The sequence below is a fragment of the Saccostrea echinata genome, unplaced genomic scaffold, assembly GCF_033153115.1.
Source record: "Saccostrea echinata isolate AGI-Se365-2 ecotype Australia unplaced genomic scaffold, CSIRO_AGI_Sech_v1 ptg000022l, whole genome shotgun sequence".
NCBI classification, from domain to species: Eukaryota; Metazoa; Mollusca; class Bivalvia; order Ostreida; family Ostreidae; genus Saccostrea; species Saccostrea echinata.
The window spans coordinates 9,798,670-9,815,824 of record NW_026889771.1 but is presented as its reverse complement, the minus strand read 5'-3'; the positions used below and the strand labels follow the sequence as shown (position 1 = coordinate 9,815,824).

At 32.2% G+C, this 17,155-nt stretch overlaps 2 protein-coding genes across 2 annotated transcripts in view; one reads left to right on the top strand and one right to left on the bottom strand.

Moving 5' to 3' along the window:
• Positions 1–260: 260 nt before the first annotated feature.
• The window catches only part of LOC133190383 (GPI inositol-deacylase-like), a 34,027-nt gene continuing 17,132 nt past the window's right edge, over positions 261–17,155 (bottom strand). The window contains exons 21-27 of the mRNA XM_061325986.1: positions 7,189–7,279; positions 6,097–6,190; positions 5,217–5,417; positions 2,389–2,512; positions 2,070–2,218; positions 1,406–1,507; positions 261–1,025 (exon numbers count right to left, since the gene is read on the bottom strand). Coding sequence (XP_061181970.1) covers positions 845–1,025; positions 1,406–1,507; positions 2,070–2,218; positions 2,389–2,512; positions 5,217–5,417; positions 6,097–6,190; positions 7,189–7,279 — 942 coding nt within the window. The 3' untranslated portion in view covers positions 261–844. The remainder of the gene's footprint in view (positions 1,026–1,405; positions 1,508–2,069; positions 2,219–2,388; positions 2,513–5,216; positions 5,418–6,096; positions 6,191–7,188; positions 7,280–17,155) is intronic.
• Positions 12,980–14,514, top strand: LOC133190889 (uncharacterized). Its single transcript, XM_061326568.1, has one exon. It carries the CDS (start codon positions 13,024–13,026, stop codon positions 14,290–14,292), a length of 1,269 nt encoding a protein of 422 aa, XP_061182552.1. The 5' UTR covers positions 12,980–13,023; the 3' UTR covers positions 14,293–14,514.

Sequence of the window (17,155 nt, the reverse complement as noted above, 5' to 3'; positions counted from 1 at the left end):
TAAATATCATAATGACAAAATACATGTATACAGTTGAACTTTGCTATTTTGAACTTTCATATCTCTTTTATCATTGGATATGTTGAAGTCATTTGTAAGTCCCAACCATACTTTCTCTATTTATATATTTTACCCTCAATATCTCGAACCCTTGGATATCTCAAAGTTTTTCTTGGTCCCATCGAGTTCTGAGATAATGAGGTTTGACTGTACTTGTTTGTAACAAGGAAGTGGTTAAATAAAAAATATAACAAAAGAGACATTGTTTCTTATGAAGAGATTTACTGACATAGTTTTCTCTCAGAAAAATGTTTCATCACTTAGTTTTCATGTCAAGTGTAAAAAAAAAATTGTGTTATATCAAAATGAAAATCATATATTGCACCTTTGGTTGCATTAAAAAATAATAGACTCACAAATCCACATTTCATGTGGTAAACAAATGAAGGATCTCAAAACTGGAATGTGTGCAAATGTGCAAATCATATGTGGGCTCAATACAACACTAAGTCATATGTCTAGACAATCCTCAATACCTTACATAAGATTGACATAAAATGGAAGAAATTATTGTGAAATGTACCACTAAATACCTAACCATGACATTAAAGTATACACTCATGTCATAAATATAATGTATATGTATTTCCAATATGAATCCATCATAAAAATATTGTCTTGGGTAATCATCATTTTTGGCAATCACAAAAAAAAAAAAAAAAAAAAAATACAAATTATTCAACTTTGCACCATGTACATCCACTACAAACTGATTAGATATCATTGCAGTTCTTCAAAAATAAAACAAAAAATCCTTAAGTTTTACATTAAGATCAGTTTAACACTACATGTCTGAGCCTTTCTTTTGCTGGGCTGACATTACTTTGTTAACAACCTGAGGTACAGCAGTCATAATTAGGGCACAGGTGATGAAGTAGGATATTCTGTAGGTAGACAGGGTCCCATATAACACCAGTAAGACAGTTAGAATATACACAGCTATACAGGATGGAAAATAGTGGTCCCTGTAACAAAGCATAGAGTGTTAAAGTTAATTACCCTAGTATGATCTCCTCCAAATAATGTTAGAAAGCAATCTAGTGATTTTTCAAAACAGTACCGATTTAAAGGAGGGACAATTTTTCAGATTAAATCACTTAGAAATAATTTAACATTTAATTTTTTAAAAATCTTGATGAAAGCTTAAAATATAATGATTAAAAATAGATATGAATATTGTTGCAAATTGCTTAGTTTTAGAGTTAACTTTATTCATTTCTTAAAGTGCCTTGGGTTACTTCTTTTCCATTGTCAGATGACTTAAGGTATGGCATTTGTCCTTAATTTTCTTTTAACAAAGAAAGCAGCTCACATAAATGCCATCCAATGCTAACATACTCCTTACCTTCCTGAGAGAGGATCATCACATATAAACAAAGCTCCAACAAACAGGATGCATATAATGGCTGTCAGACAACTGGGGTCATTGTGCAGAGTTATAAAATATCTGGGGGAAGAATATAAGACATAATTCATACAAGAACTGTCTCATTTATCTATTATTTATTTATTTAACTTTTTTCTTTATTTATTTAACTTTTAAAAATCTTGTGTATATCAAGGTGTCAACTCACTTTCAATTTCTTACTAAGCATATTATTAACTCATTGTCTACATGTATTACCATGAATTACATACTTTTGAGAAATTCCCTCAATGATCATTTCCAAGATATTTACTCAATGTGAACTTTTCACATATCATTGATGTGCTGATGTATATATATGAGATATTAACTGATTGTATACTGTTTTGATTTAATCTTACTGAAATTGTAAAGTTCTCAACTTGTAATAATAAATTTTTAGTATAATAACACTGTACATTTCTGAGAGATATTAATATTTAATCACTATCTGCGTTTGAGATAATAAAAGTTCACTGTTAATTTCTGAGATACTAACTCACTGAATATTTCTGAGACAAAGGTTTATGATCTAATGTATATCTGATGTAATCTTTGGCATATTTCTGGTATCAGAATCTGAAATATATCTGAGATAGCTTACTGTATATTCCTGAGCCACACAATAAGTGGGGGTAAGTTGAGGGCTGTCACCCACATCAGTAGTAGTAGAACAGTCAGGTATAAATTATAGCGAGACTGTGTGCGGGATTCCAGGATGTTCTGACGTAAAATGTGATAGGTCCTCAGGACCTGTAGAAAATAAAAAACATATCTAGCTGTTTTCTAAATACTGAAGAATGTAAATTTGACATCAACTTACAGTGGAAATTTTTATCATCCTTAAAAAATTACTATTAAAGTGGGGTTTTTACATACTACAAAGAATATTTAAGACAGAACAGTTTTAAATAATATTTTACCTTAACAATGCAAATGAAGTAGCAGATAATAAGACCAAGTGTACCACAGAGTCCACCAGACAACACTAAGGCTAACACTAGGGACACTTGTACTAATCTATCACTACTGGCTGGCACAGGACAGCTGAAAAAATGAAGTATGGACAACATATTAAACTAAACACATGTATCGGTATTCAGATATCTTGAGATACATTGAGCTCTGTCTTGCAAAAAGAAAAAAGAGGCCAATGTGCCACAATGCTCACCTGAGTCACTTGGCACTACTGTTCTTCAGAAGATTAAAAAAAAATTCCCTTCTTTAATCATATGATTATTTTTAAAACTCCATATTGTGGCACCATCCTACTCAAAGGGCTATGATTTCACCTATCTTAAATATTTTACAACATGGGCTGTTTCCATATAAATAGCATGCTGTTCGAGAGAAAAAACTTTTTTTAAAACACTTTTTCCACCTGTATACATCCTTTGTATATGATTTGACCCCTAATGCCAGCCCCATCCTAACCCAAGGGTCTGTAATTAAGAAAAACAAAACTTTATTCCACATTGGGAATGCAAAATATTATTTTGGATGACCTTGCTGCTCTTGAAAACTAATTTCCTACATATTTCTATTTAAAACTTTGACCCTTTATTGTGATCCAACCATATTGTCATGGGCTATGATTTGAAATTTGAATCTACACTACTTGAGGATGTTTCCCTAATATGACTAATCATGACCCTGCTGTTATTAGAAGAGTTTGAAAGTTTTTTTTATGCCCCTGGATCGAAAGATCCCGGGGGTATATTGTTTTTGTCCTGTCTGTCTGTTTGTCTGTTTATCTGTTTGTCCGTTTGTCTGTTTGTCTGTTTGTCTGTCTGTCTGTTGTCAACTTTAACCTTGCCCATAACTTTTGATTGGTTGGAGCTATGACTTTCATATTTCACATGTGTATTCCTTGTGACAAGACCTTTCTTTGGGTACCATCATATTTGACCTTTTGACCTTGACCTTGGAGTTTGACCCACTTTTGCAAAATTTTATGAGACTTTAACCTTGGCCATAACTTCTGAACAGTTGGTGCTTGGGGTTTCAAACTTCACATGTGTATTCTTTTTGACAAGGCCTTCCTTTAGATACCAACAATTTTGACCTTTTGACCTTGACCTTGGAGTTTGACCCACTTTTGAAAAACTTTAACCTTGGCCATAACTTCTGAACAGTTGGTGCTTGGGGTTTCAAACTTCACACGTGTATTCTTTGTGACAAGGCCTTCCTTTGGATACCAACAATTTTTACCTTTTGACCTTGACCTTGGAGTTTGACCTACTTTTGAAAAACTTTAACCTTGGCCATAACTTTTGAACAGTTGGTGCTTAGGGTTTCAAACTTCACATGTGTATTCCTTGTGACAAGACCTTCCTCTGGATATCGACCACTTTGACCCTTTGACCTTGACCTAGGAGTTTGACCTACTTTTGAAAACTTTAACCTTGGCCATAACTTTTGAATGGTTGGAGCTAGGGCTTTCATACTTCACATATGTAATCCTTGCGACAAGACCTTCCTTTGGATACCAACCACCACTTTGACCTTTTTACCTTGACCTAGGAGTTTAACCTACTTTTGAAAAACTTTAACCTTGGCCATAACTTTTGAATGGTTGATGCTAGGGCTTTCATACTTCACATATGTAATCCTTGTGACAAGACCTTCCTTTGGATACCAACCACTTTGACCCTTTGACCTTGACCTAGGAGTTTGACCTACTTTTGAAAAACTTTAACCTTGGCCATAACTTTTGAATGGTTGGTGCTAGGGCTTTCATACTTCACATATGTAATCCTTGTGACAAGATCTTCCTTTGGATACCAACTCTTTGACCTTGACGTTTGACTTTTATTTAAAAAACTTTAACCTTCGCCATAACTTTTGAACAGTTGTATCTAGGTCTTTCAAATTTCACAGGTGTATTCCTCGAGACAAGACCTTTCTTTGGGTATCAACATTTTTTATCTTTTGGCCTGGATTTTGACTTGCATTTGAAGAAACTTTAACCTTCGCCATAAGCTGCCATACGGGGGCATCAGTGTTTCACAAACACATCTTGTTTCCTACTTGTTTGTATGTAAAACTTTTATTCATTATTGTGGCCACACCCTACACCTGAGAGTCATGATTTGAAAAAAATAAAAAACAACTTAAATCTGTATTACCCGGTGATCCTTCCTTATTTATACATCACTTATCATGACCCTGCAGTTCTTGAAAAGAGGATTTAAAAATTACTTCCTATATAAACTGTGAGTCACGATTGCTGCCCCATCTTAGCCCCATGGACCTTGAATTGAAAAAAAAAAATTAAATGTACAATATATATAAGGTAGAATTCAAATATGTTTTATCTTTTCTGTACCAGCGACTCTTGAGAAGAAGATCTGTAGAATATGCCACCAAATTTATACTATTTTTTAATGTCAATTAAAAGGGATTTGACCCTTCATTTGAACAACTTTGACTCTGCTCTACCAAAGGGATGCTTTGTTGCAAGTTTGGTTGAAATTGGCCCAGTCATTCTGGAGAAGTTTGGCTGTGTGAAAATTTTATACACTCCACACAGACAGCCAGATGAACACTAGACACCCCCTTTGATCAGAAAAAACTCACTTGAGCCTTTGGCTCAGGTGAGCTAAAAGACAAAATGAGAAGTAACACACCTAACAAAGACTCTACAGTAATCATGGAAAGTTTTAAATATTTTTGTTTAGAGAATTTCAATGTGGTCCAAAATTACATGAACCATGGTATCTAACTTGGGCTGCAATGAAGTTAATTTTACCATGAGAAAAGGAGACCAGCAACACGGCTAAGAAATTTCATTCCCAAGTCAATCACTAGACACTGGAAGTTGACTAGTCCTAGGGCAATCAAATACAGCAGCAAGGGCAAAGATCGTAACATCAGGCCCTGATTGGTCAATTCTTTGGTGTCTGGCAATAGAGAACTGTTCTCTCCTAATATTTGCTGAATGACTGAAAGACTATAAAATCAAAGAAGTGTAAGTGATCCAAGAATCACAAATTATACATTTCTCTTACATTCTCTGTCAAAAAATCTGTCCAATTTTACTTTTAAGGTCTGTCTGCTTACAATATCAGAAAGCAGATTAGATCAAGATGGTTTTGCAAATTAATTCCAGAAAAATAATAAATATTCACAAAAAGTAAGGTTTAAAATACATCTTCCCCTTACAAACAAATGACCATTTGAAACTTAATTACTGCCTATAATGAATTAGAATTCCTGAATTTAATGGTTCAGATATTTTGAAAAACTTTGGTTCTGCTTAGCCACTTACAGTACAGTTGCACTGTTTATGTTCACAAGGCTAGAAATATTTGTCAACATTTACTTGACAGCTGGGCTATTGAAATTCAGTTTTACTGGTCATGTAATATTTTTTAAATGTGGTATAATTCATCAGAAAGAATTTAATTACTAAATCATTCATTATCCATCAGATATATATATATCTTTAAAACTCAGATTCAACTTTACATGCAACTGCCTCTAGGTTAGCTGGACACCTTTTTTTTTCAAACCCCATCACTGTAAACTAGGAAGAATGAGACCAGTAAAATTGAATTTCAATAGCCCAGCTTTCAAGTAAATGTTGACAATTATTTCTAGCCCTGTGAACATATGCACTAGAGACTTACTGACAAATAAAGTTGAGAAACATGACAACTGGTATAATGAAGTAAGGCTTTCCATTGTCTGAGATGGCATCTAATAAAGCTGGACAAATCCCATCTGGAAAAAAGAATTTTTAAGTAATAAAATTGCAACAATTGCTTCCATAGTTAATAACAAACTTTTTCAATTACATAAAGCCTCTTTAATAATACAAATGCTTCATCTTCTGGAAAGATTTGTGGGAACAGAATTAATGCTTATACCTACCAGATAAAATTGTGTAAAAAAAAAAATAATGCTGTCTTCTTAGAATTTGCCCCAATTTAAAGTCATCCACTTCCCAAGGGGCTAAAACTTCCATGTATACAGTATGTACATATATTTTTTCAGCCAGTGACAAGATGTGCTGATGGATAAAAATATATGCAATGAGGGTAGGAGCATATTGTTGCCCATGACAATATGTTCAGGACAAATACAGTATTTTCCCTAAGAACCACCTACTGGCCAAATTGACCACTTTAATTGATAAAAATGCTGCTTTGAAATCAAAAATTAAAAATTAAGGTACACAGAGATTTGTTCATAAACCTCAACCCATAGCCTAACCTTTTACTTTGAAATAAAGGGGAAACAATGCAAACAACATGAACCATTAGAAGGGGTCATGACTTAACCAATCTTGAATCTGCACTCTCTGAGAAAGCTTGCTTATTAATCATGGCCCTCTGGTCTTGATCATGGTCAAAGTCAAAAAGTTAAATAGCTCTTATGTACATGCATTAGTGTATGAATTTTGAAAAAAAAAATGAATTAAATGTTTTCTTTGAAATTCAGCTAAATGAAAAAAGTGACAGATGAAAGGGTGGAAGGACAGAAGGATGAAAGATTAACAGAAGGATAGAAGATGGACATGACAAACACTCTATGCCCTGGTCATATTCATGATGGGGCATAAAAATCAGTAATGGTTTTGCATCAATTTAGAGTCTTACTTAGAAACTATCACAATTTTTACCCACATAGTTTGATAATTATGTCCAATAAGGGGCCATATTTGAGCCTTATCTACCCTTTTTTTTAAATCTTAAGAGTATGCAAATGACTTATCTCACCTTTTGCCATACATCTGAGTTGATGCACAACTCCCATTAATAGGACAGCCACCATAAAAGCAGGCAACAAGGTTCCATAGAAACGAACAAACTGAAAATAGAAAACATATTCTTTTAAATATTCTAAGTGATATTTTTTCTTTATAAATCAATTTATTATAAGCTACATATCAAAACTTATCATACATCAATGAAACACAGGAACACATTCAAGAACTTTTTTGCAATGATCAAATGCTGCAGTTGCAAAAAAGTTTTTTGTCCAGACTAGCTAGATAGACCAGGGCCTCTGCTGGCCCATGTACACTCTTTGCCAAGGGTTTCTGATCCGCTTCTCTTCTTATACCGGGTAATAAGTTTATGAGGAGAGTAGCGGATCAGAAAACCTTGGCTAGCGAAGATGACTCTTTGCCCAAAGACACAACATTAGATTGAGAGATATTTCAGTACTGTACCAATTAATTACTATACATGTAATATCTATGAAAAAGACTCAATCAAGAAATATTTTTGTTAGATATTTTATGAGAAAAATCTTCTTACTATATGTACATGTAATAATCGTTTGAAGTATACAAGTACCCGGTAAGCAAAATGACGTTAACTTTATTCAAAGCTGTATGAACATCTGAGTGGGATATTTTCTCATAGCTACTGAATGCTTCCTTTTGTGAGGTCATTACAAAGCCAATAAATATGAAGAGAGAAAATCAACATCAAACTGAAATGAATAGAAATCAAATCCCTTTACTAATTGTAGTGGGAACAATTCTTGATAAAGCATGGCAGAACAGAATTAAATCACATGGTTGCAAGTCCCCAAACATTTCTTGTTTATATAGATTTTCATGTCGAAAATTCAAACTCTGGAATTAATGCTGCCTTTCAGATGGGCATGTTTTCCATCGAACACAAAGACGTCTTGTTTTGGGCTGACAATGGCCATAACAGAATTCTTACAAATTTCCAACAAACTTATCTATCAATTTAACTGGAGTTAACAAACTTCAGAGACTCAAAGAATCTGTCTGTTCACTAGCTGCTTATTAAAGGTAATCATATTTGACAAAAATGTCTGAAGTCTTTGAAAAGATCAGAATATTCTTCAATACAGTGACCCTTTATACATGTTATTCTAAATTCTGCCTATATTTACAGTTAAAAGAAGTGTTTTATGGTGGTAAGACTGGCAAAAATTTTGAATACTAAAGGTATAATTTGATCGATATAAGATATCCCAGAATCTTAAACAGACTTCTAAATAGTCTCATTTGACATACTAAATCACAGATCCTTTTAATACTTATCAAAATATGCTTTAACTTAAGAGTTTGTTGTTCTTGCTTTTCTCAATTTACAGGAACATGTGTAAAACCCGATATTCAACCCCCAATCCGTTAATAAAGAGCTCTCCAGAATTATATCAATACCTGTAACAAAAACTTGAATTTAATCTATACTTTAAAAAAAATTAAATCTTGTTCAAAGACTATTCTTGGTGGACCTTGTTTAAATATTGATTTGAAGGATGTTGGCACGTATGTTGTATGAATGCATACTAAAAAAAACAAAACAAAACATCACAGGGTCATAATTTTTGTATATTAATTCAAAGTGCAGTAAAAAAAAAAATTTCATGGCTATATAGATTGTTTTGGTGTTTTGTAAATTTACATTGAACACAGAAGTTTAGATATTGATCTAAATGAGTCTATAGCTATAGTTCTCAATCTTATAATGGCTAGGGAACAATGGAATTGTAACCTGCGATCAAATGCTCAATTGCTAAATATGTGCCACCATTTCTATTCTTATTATACAAAAATCATTTCTCCAAAGAAATTTCATCATATAGTTCTGTAATACTTTTCCAATGCTAATAACAATGCTAATTTAAATACATTGTCCTCATATCACTTTAAATTAAATAAATCCATTAATATAATATCACAAAACATTTAAATTGACAAAGGTTTTTATTTTAATTATACATTTGAAATTTTTTCACTATTCAATTGAGAACCTATCAGATTTCTTTTCTGTAATTAAATCAACCATTTAATTTTTTCCTCTCCTTTAAGAGGTAATGCAATACACTGCTTAAATTTCTCTGGATGAATAGAAAGGAAGTCAGGAGTTTTAGAAAAAAAAGTTTTTTTCTTCTGTGACTTTGCATTTCTGTGAAAACTAATGCTTATTTTTTTTTTTTTACCAAAAAGTCAGGCCTTGTAAGGCTGGGAAAAAAAGAAAATTATTATCACACAGGTAGTAAATGGGATTTAGTTCAATTAAAGGATTATCTTGTTTAGTATAATCTTTAAAAAGCATGGGATGCCATAGCAAAAAACAGAAGGTATCTTTAGACTATTGAGCAAGTACTAGTTACTTAACTTTGCCATAATTATCATACATTTAGTTTTCTCTGATACTTTCATTGCAGTAGAATATAACCTGAATATCAGTAAATATTTTCAATATCCATATACATCATATATTAATACATGTATATTAATTTACTTGGCAAAAAATGAGCCCCCCCCCCCCCTTTCCACTCAAAAAAGCACACAAAACAAACATTATTTACAAATAAAAACTGTGATATATTAATGTCTTTGTTTTTTAATATCTTATCTCTGCACATTATTTTGACACTAATGCCGTGACCTAAACAGATAGATCTCGACAAAATTCTGACTCCTCGAAGTGGTATCATGGATCTGCTGTCCAATGACGAGCAAAATAGCCAATCAGTGGAATCAATACAATTAAATCTCTGGATTTGCCCTATCACAGTTCTCCACTATTTAAACTGCAGACCTACTATGTTTGGGCTTTAATGCCTTTTTTCTGGTATCTATTTTGGAGCTGTTATTGATTTCACGGGCTGATTATCAAAGTCACGGTTCATCGCATGATCAGGAATTTTAAACCCAATGCTTCGGCTTTGGATAAAACCGCAAAGATAAGCTTTTAAAGTTTCAAAAAGTTTCTGGTAGTTCTTACTTGATGCACCCCTTAAGGATTAAACAAATGTATGTAAATAACCTAAGTGTTATCTGAGACTGTTATTCTTACAATGGCTAAGGGTATATAGGAGAGCAAATGGATAATTATGAAGTACTGAGGTAAGAATCTAATCAATTAAACAATATGTCATCAATAGTTTTAAGTAAATATCACTAATGATAAGAATTTTTAACAAATTCTTTTCAAAGACAGCAAAAAAAAAAAAAAAAAAAAGGAAAGGATAACATACCTTTTAAAATTCATTGATAATTAATCGTTATTAATATGATTGTATTCAAATTATGTGTATGCAGTTTGATTAACATTAATATTATATAGAAAACTATCTAAAAATTTTTAAGAATCAACAAATATATATTTTAAGACTTTATTTAAAATAATTTTCATCAAAGGTCGCATGAACTACAATGCTAACTCAAGTATATGTAAGTTTTAAACAGTCTTAACCAGCTCAATGTCATACTATTTGTAAATTAACCCTGGGTTCCATGGCATGATTTTTTAATCATGTAAACCAATCTGATATTTTAATTGCATGCAAATGCCTTGAATGAATCATATTATATTCCAAAGAGACTAAATTTCAATTCTTTGTATTCTCTTAAATCCACTGTCTATAATTCATGTAGTGAAAAAAACTTTACCGATATTAATTCTCAAAAAGTTAGGTAATATCAAATTATCTTTTTTAAATATTTCTTTCACATTTCTAATTTTCTCTTCTACACAAATAAGCTTAAATCATATCTAAACCCTGAATTTTCTAGGTGACTGCCTTTGAAATAGAATATATTTAAAATATTTCACAGTTAATTAACTGGCCAATCAGTTTTGAATAAATATTGACAGGAACTTCCAAAAAAGAAAGTAAAAGATTTATTTTTTAAATTTAAAAAGACTTAAAATTTAGCCATAAATCAGATATTATGAAGTAATAAGACTAAAATTTTCCTGTGCCTTGATTTTTCAGTTGTACTACTTTAGATAAATTCTTTGTTCCCATTTTACCATGAAATCATATCTTTATGAAACAAAATCAGATTTTGAAATAATCCTATGGACTTTGAAATGTGCCTCATATTGATAATAACCATGTGATGGTAGGTTCTGTTGCAGTAAACATTCGAACCTTTATCTTAGTGGAAGGCTACTTTAAAAATCAAGAGAAACATTTGTGTTCATGAATAAATCTGTAATCAGTTGTTTAGACATATGAATTTTATTAAAACAGAAAATATCTCTTTCTCATTTGGACAATTTAATCTGCCTAAATATTTTGCAATGTACACAATTAAATACCCTCTTACAATAAATACAAGTAGCATTATATCAGACTCGGTAATTTCTTTTCATTGACACTAGAACATGTTCAAAATCATTCAATCAATCTCGTAATAACCAATGGATCACTAATTTTTCCTTTAAACACCATTACAGCTCTAGAATTCCAATGTCCACTGATATGACCTATTGAGGCTAACAGATTACAGCCTTCAAACTAAGACATTTAAGTCTACTGGATATAAAAGGAAATTTTTTTTAAAAATAAATCTTTAGACTGTAAGTTTTTTTCATTTTTTTTTTTTTTTGGATGACCACAGCACATGACCTTTGTACATGTAAATAATTAGTCTGAATTACCTAACAAATACAGTATTTCCTTAAGCTCTGTAAATACACCATTAACAATATATAATCACTTTCTGTATTTGTACATAACGAATGATTTAATCCCTAATCTTTGTGATTAATCAGCTGTGTTTGTTCAATTCCCCACATTTCCTTTCACTACAAAAAACACAAGGTAAATACCTCATTTTTTATATCTTTTCTTTTTCTGATGATAGGTAAAACATTGCAAGGGACATGTTGAACATTTTGATAAATAATCTCATTCTATAAAACTTGTAAAATAAAACTGGAGTACTTTGGCACTTGACAGGTATATTCTCATTGTTTTCGCCTTCAAATCTCGGACCCCTGCCTGTGCTCTGCACAGAGACAGATAATAGCTCTGTATATATGAACTTCTCTTAGTCTTTTGTGCTCTTTTGTTTATGAGGTTTTACCTGACACAGATTATTTCATTTGAATTCAAAATTTATTGTCCATGAGAGGGTTACAATAGATCGCCAAGCACCATAAACTCACCTAATGAGGCTTGAAATTATAGTACTAAAATATTTTTTTTTATTCATTTTTTTTCTCTAGACATTTTTTCTGTATTAAAAGAAAAAATCTATGATATTCAAAAGAATTGGATTTTGTTAATTGAGATATCAAAATAATCATGCTGAAGAGAACTTTAAAAGTAGTAAGACTGCACTTAAGAGGGATTATTTGAGCTCAATTCATTTATTAGATCAAACACTCCTGTCAAAGACAGAAGATTAAATATGATACCCTTATATAAAGGTGAAATAAATGATAACTTAAAAGGGAGGGCAGCATTTTTCCTCCAGTGTCACCTGTCTCCCCTTAGTAAATTTGATCAGACCGCCCATTTACAAATGAAGTCTCTGTTTGCACTGTGAGTGGATACACAAATGTTTCATATTTGTCATCTTTTTAAATGAGGAAAAAAGTGACATTCTGGAGCTCAAATCTGGCAGGAGTCCTGGATATGGGCCAAAACCTGACCATTCAAAATGATTTATGTATAAATAATTAATCTTTGCACATGCAAACATTTCCAACACAATAATAATAGACTACCAGTCTGTGTAAAGAAATCTTAATCTTTTTTGTCTCAATTTCCAGAGGTAGGATGGAGAAGTAAGGGGTGTAGACTGCCATTGTGAATCAAGTATGGATGCCAAAGTGCTCTCATATCACAACAAAGTCCAGGATTGGACCCAAATGTACATGCTAGCAGCAGATGGCCAAATTTACAAAAATTCCAAAGTTGTGACTTATTTGCCCCCTCAGAAACTTCATCAGATTGAAAACTGGAGGCAAAACGTTCGGAATAACTTCAGACCAAAGTCATCACAGTTTCCACGACTAAACACGCCACGAGCAAACAAACGTGCTAGGTCGGCAATAGCAGGAAGGACTCATAATCAGGTGAATGACCGTAAGCGAATTTGGAGTGCCAGTTCTGGCCGTCAACCTCACTTCCTGTACAGCGACACTAATCTGGATGATGTGACCCATCATTTGGCTGAAACATCACTTCACTACTGTGGTGAGCGAGCTCTATACCAAAGAAACTTGTTAGGGAAACAATTATTGAAAATCAATACAAAACAGGTACAGCTAATCAACGGTGAGAATGTGGCTACTGAGGCTTTTGACAAAATTGATAAAACTCACAAACAAGCCAGCAATGGTCTTAACAGTGAAGGAGAGGCAGAACACACCAGTGATAATATTGAAGCAGTGTCTGACGAAGGTGAATCGGAGACTCTGAGCAGCATATCTAGGATGGAAGGTCGTGGAAGACTGATCCATGTCAATGATCAAGATATGATTCAGGTGAGATCTCAATCCAATCGACTTCTCAATGTGATATCTATTGACGACTGTAAGATATCCAGTCCAAATATTTATCATAATGCCAAATTAAAAGTGGAGAAGAAACGTGCTCAGTATCAAGATATTCCAGAGGAAGAATCTTTACCTGAAAGTGATGTGCCAAAATCTCAATGTTCCAAAGACCATGAAACAAATTTCTATTCAACTAAATCTGTGTCAGAGAGTCGTACCCAAATTCAGACACGTAATGCTAAGATTTCAAGAGCCATAGATGAAATGGTTCATGAGAGGAAGGTGATGAATAACTTGGATAGAAATTTTGATGCTCGCATTGAGGCTACTGGAGTAGGGGGCCGAATAATCCTCGATCGAGCTGAGGGAGGAGCAACATTCAAAAGACTTAATAATGCCCTCAAAAGACATGTGAATTCAGTATCAGCTCACAGGGCTCATAAACAACTCAGTAATTGGTCTCGAGATGGGCACAGTGATCAAGACCTAAGCTCATATAGTGGTAGTGTACTCAACATGGACAAATTTGAAAAATCTCACAAATTTAGTTCGAAGTCTCAAAGCATGGAGTCAGTTGAGAATTCATGAATATAGGCTTCCATTTAAACAGTATTAAAATTGATTTTGTTTTGTATATTTTTTTCTTTAAGTTTTATTTACATTAACCATGTACCCATTTTTGAGATGTTTGGAATTCAATGTTTACCAATAAGCAGAACAGTCGTGGTGCATTACATAATGATCACAACCAACCTAGTCTTTCAATGTAGAGTTTGTGAGAACATTTGATTTTAATAAATGGAAATGAAATCTACTTGTTTACTTAATTTTATCCTGACTCAGGTACTTTATTTACTTATGTTGGAATTCAAACAAAACTCAATTTATTGGTGTTTAATTCTAATTAAAATCAAAATGATAGGAACTTTACTCTTATTTCAAAACCCCATTTACCAGTGGTCAGGGATCTTATTGATAATATCTTTTTCATCTTTTAAGAAAAAAAATTATGTCATTTTTCCTTTATATCTTTTTCTTGAAATTAGGAAATTGGGTAGGGTGGGGATGAGGTGTCAGATATCTATATCTTCAGTACAAAGAATCTATTCTCAAATGAAATAACACAATAGCCATAAGTAATTTATTTTCAATGCTAAATTGATTTCAATAAAATATATCAGTCGAGAGTGCATTGGAAAAAAATGTACATGTATTTTGGAAAAGAAATGTCTCCATTTCTAAATGCTTAAAGTTTAGTATATGTAGCTCAAACACAGATATGCAGATTGATATGTCGAATATCCCAAATATGTTGAAGCAATGGCCGTGTTCTCTATATAAATGATTTAAAAAAAACCTTTGGAAATTTTGAACATGTACTCTGCTTGTTTCAAAGTATTTTTCAGGCCCCAAGCCTATTTTTACCTGACTTACAGTGAAGTCAGGTCTATTTTCTGCTCTTCTTGGGACACATGCTTCAAATCAAAAAATATAATGCATGGATTGGAAAATATTTTCTAAACTTATTTTGTTAAATAATATTTTGGAAATGATGCATTTAAATATGATGCATTTATCAAACCTCTGAAATATAAAATTTTAGACTTTTTCATCATCGGATACCCACGAGTGATGAGTAAAAGATGGTATTGATATCACCCATGGGTATCTGACGATGGAGCAATAAATGTAAATTAAGTTTCTCTGAAACTGACCTAAATGCAAAATTAAATTGTAAGGTCAAGGTCATATGAAAAGTCAGAGTCCAGAAATTTTGATGCAGCTGAATGGTATCAGCATATGAAGCATGACAAAAATATCTTAAATAGTTGATTTGAAATTGAGCAAACACAAATTTCATTAAGAATAGTAAGGTCAAGGTCATAGAGAAAGTCAAGGTCAAAAAGTATGTACCAGTGCAGAGTGTTTACATAAAAATATCTTAAATAGTTTCTTTGAAACTGAGCTGAATGTAAAATAAAGAATAAGGTCAATGTCAAACATTTTAGATACAGTTCAATAACACTCACCAAAATCTATTGGCATATGGAGTTTGATAAAAGTATCTTGATTTTTTTTTTGAAACTAAGCTAAACACAGATTTAATGAGAAAAGTGAGGTCAAAGTCAAACAGAAGGTCAAATTTTTTCTTATTTCTGATGCAGTTGAATAGCTTTCACTAAGATGTATCAGCAAATAAAGTTTGTATTTGTTTCTTCTAATCTTATAAAAAGTTTTACTAATTATGGTATATATGCAAGATGTGTTGAATTGTTTAAAAGAAATCGATCATTGACGTCAAACTTCTGATATCTCGAACACCTGGATATCTTGTCCCGCCTACTTCCACATATCAAAAACAGACTGTACATTGATTGACAATTAAATTCAAATAATCTAAATAGAAGTTTTTTTTATTGATTCAGTTGAAATGAAACCTTTTTGTCATCTCTGTTATTTTGAGCAAATTGTATTGAAAAACAAATGGTTATGAGGAAACCATGAAATGGAATAATGCTGTACAAGAAAAATAAAAGACTTTTTTTCCCATAAGAAGTTTCAAAGATCAAAAGTTAGTCAGCATATTGATTCTTCTATGTTTATAACAACACTAATGGGAAATAAAATTGCAAAATTCTCTGAACTAAGTGAAGAATAATGCACAATGGGTATGTTTCCTGGGAATGCAAACATAGCATGAGAATGACCAAGAAATAAATTTAAGATCAATCATGCAGCATAGAGAAAATGTTCAGCTAATCAATGGTTTTAAAGTTTGAAATTAGAAAAGCATCATATTCACACTCTTTGAAAAAGAGATGAAGAATATTGTTTCATTTTTGCTGATGCATACATTTGCTTTCTTTTTCAAAGAAAAAAAATTCTAAGGAAAAAGTGATTTGATTAAATAGATTCTTTCAGCAGTTTGAAGCAATATCCCTTACATCCCGAATGTTTAAAGGATTTTTTTTTATTGTTTTGAAACATACCTGAAAAAAAAATCCATTTTTCTAATAAAACTTCAGTCTTGCTTGGCTTAAGAATAAAACAATATAGAAAATACACATTCATACATTTAAACTATTCAATTAGACATGATCTTTTATTAGCAGCATGAAACAAACCTCCAAAATCACAAAAAAATTGTGTCTCATATTGCAATGGACAAAAAAGAGGCCCAGCTAGATTTCTACTCTTGCTACTGATAGGCATGGTCATATTTCAGCTAACAAATAGAATTTCGTGCATATAGTATAACCCAATATCCCAAATGGGAACTTGAGCATCAAATACAAAGATTAAAAATGTTTCAATAAATTGCTTGATTAGTATTCAAAATTGCATTCATAATTGACTTGATAGACATCCAACAATTTTTTCCAACGTTTCTAAGATGGATTCAAAATTAACAAAACAGGACAGTTTGTGTGATTTTCCCCATCACTTGAAT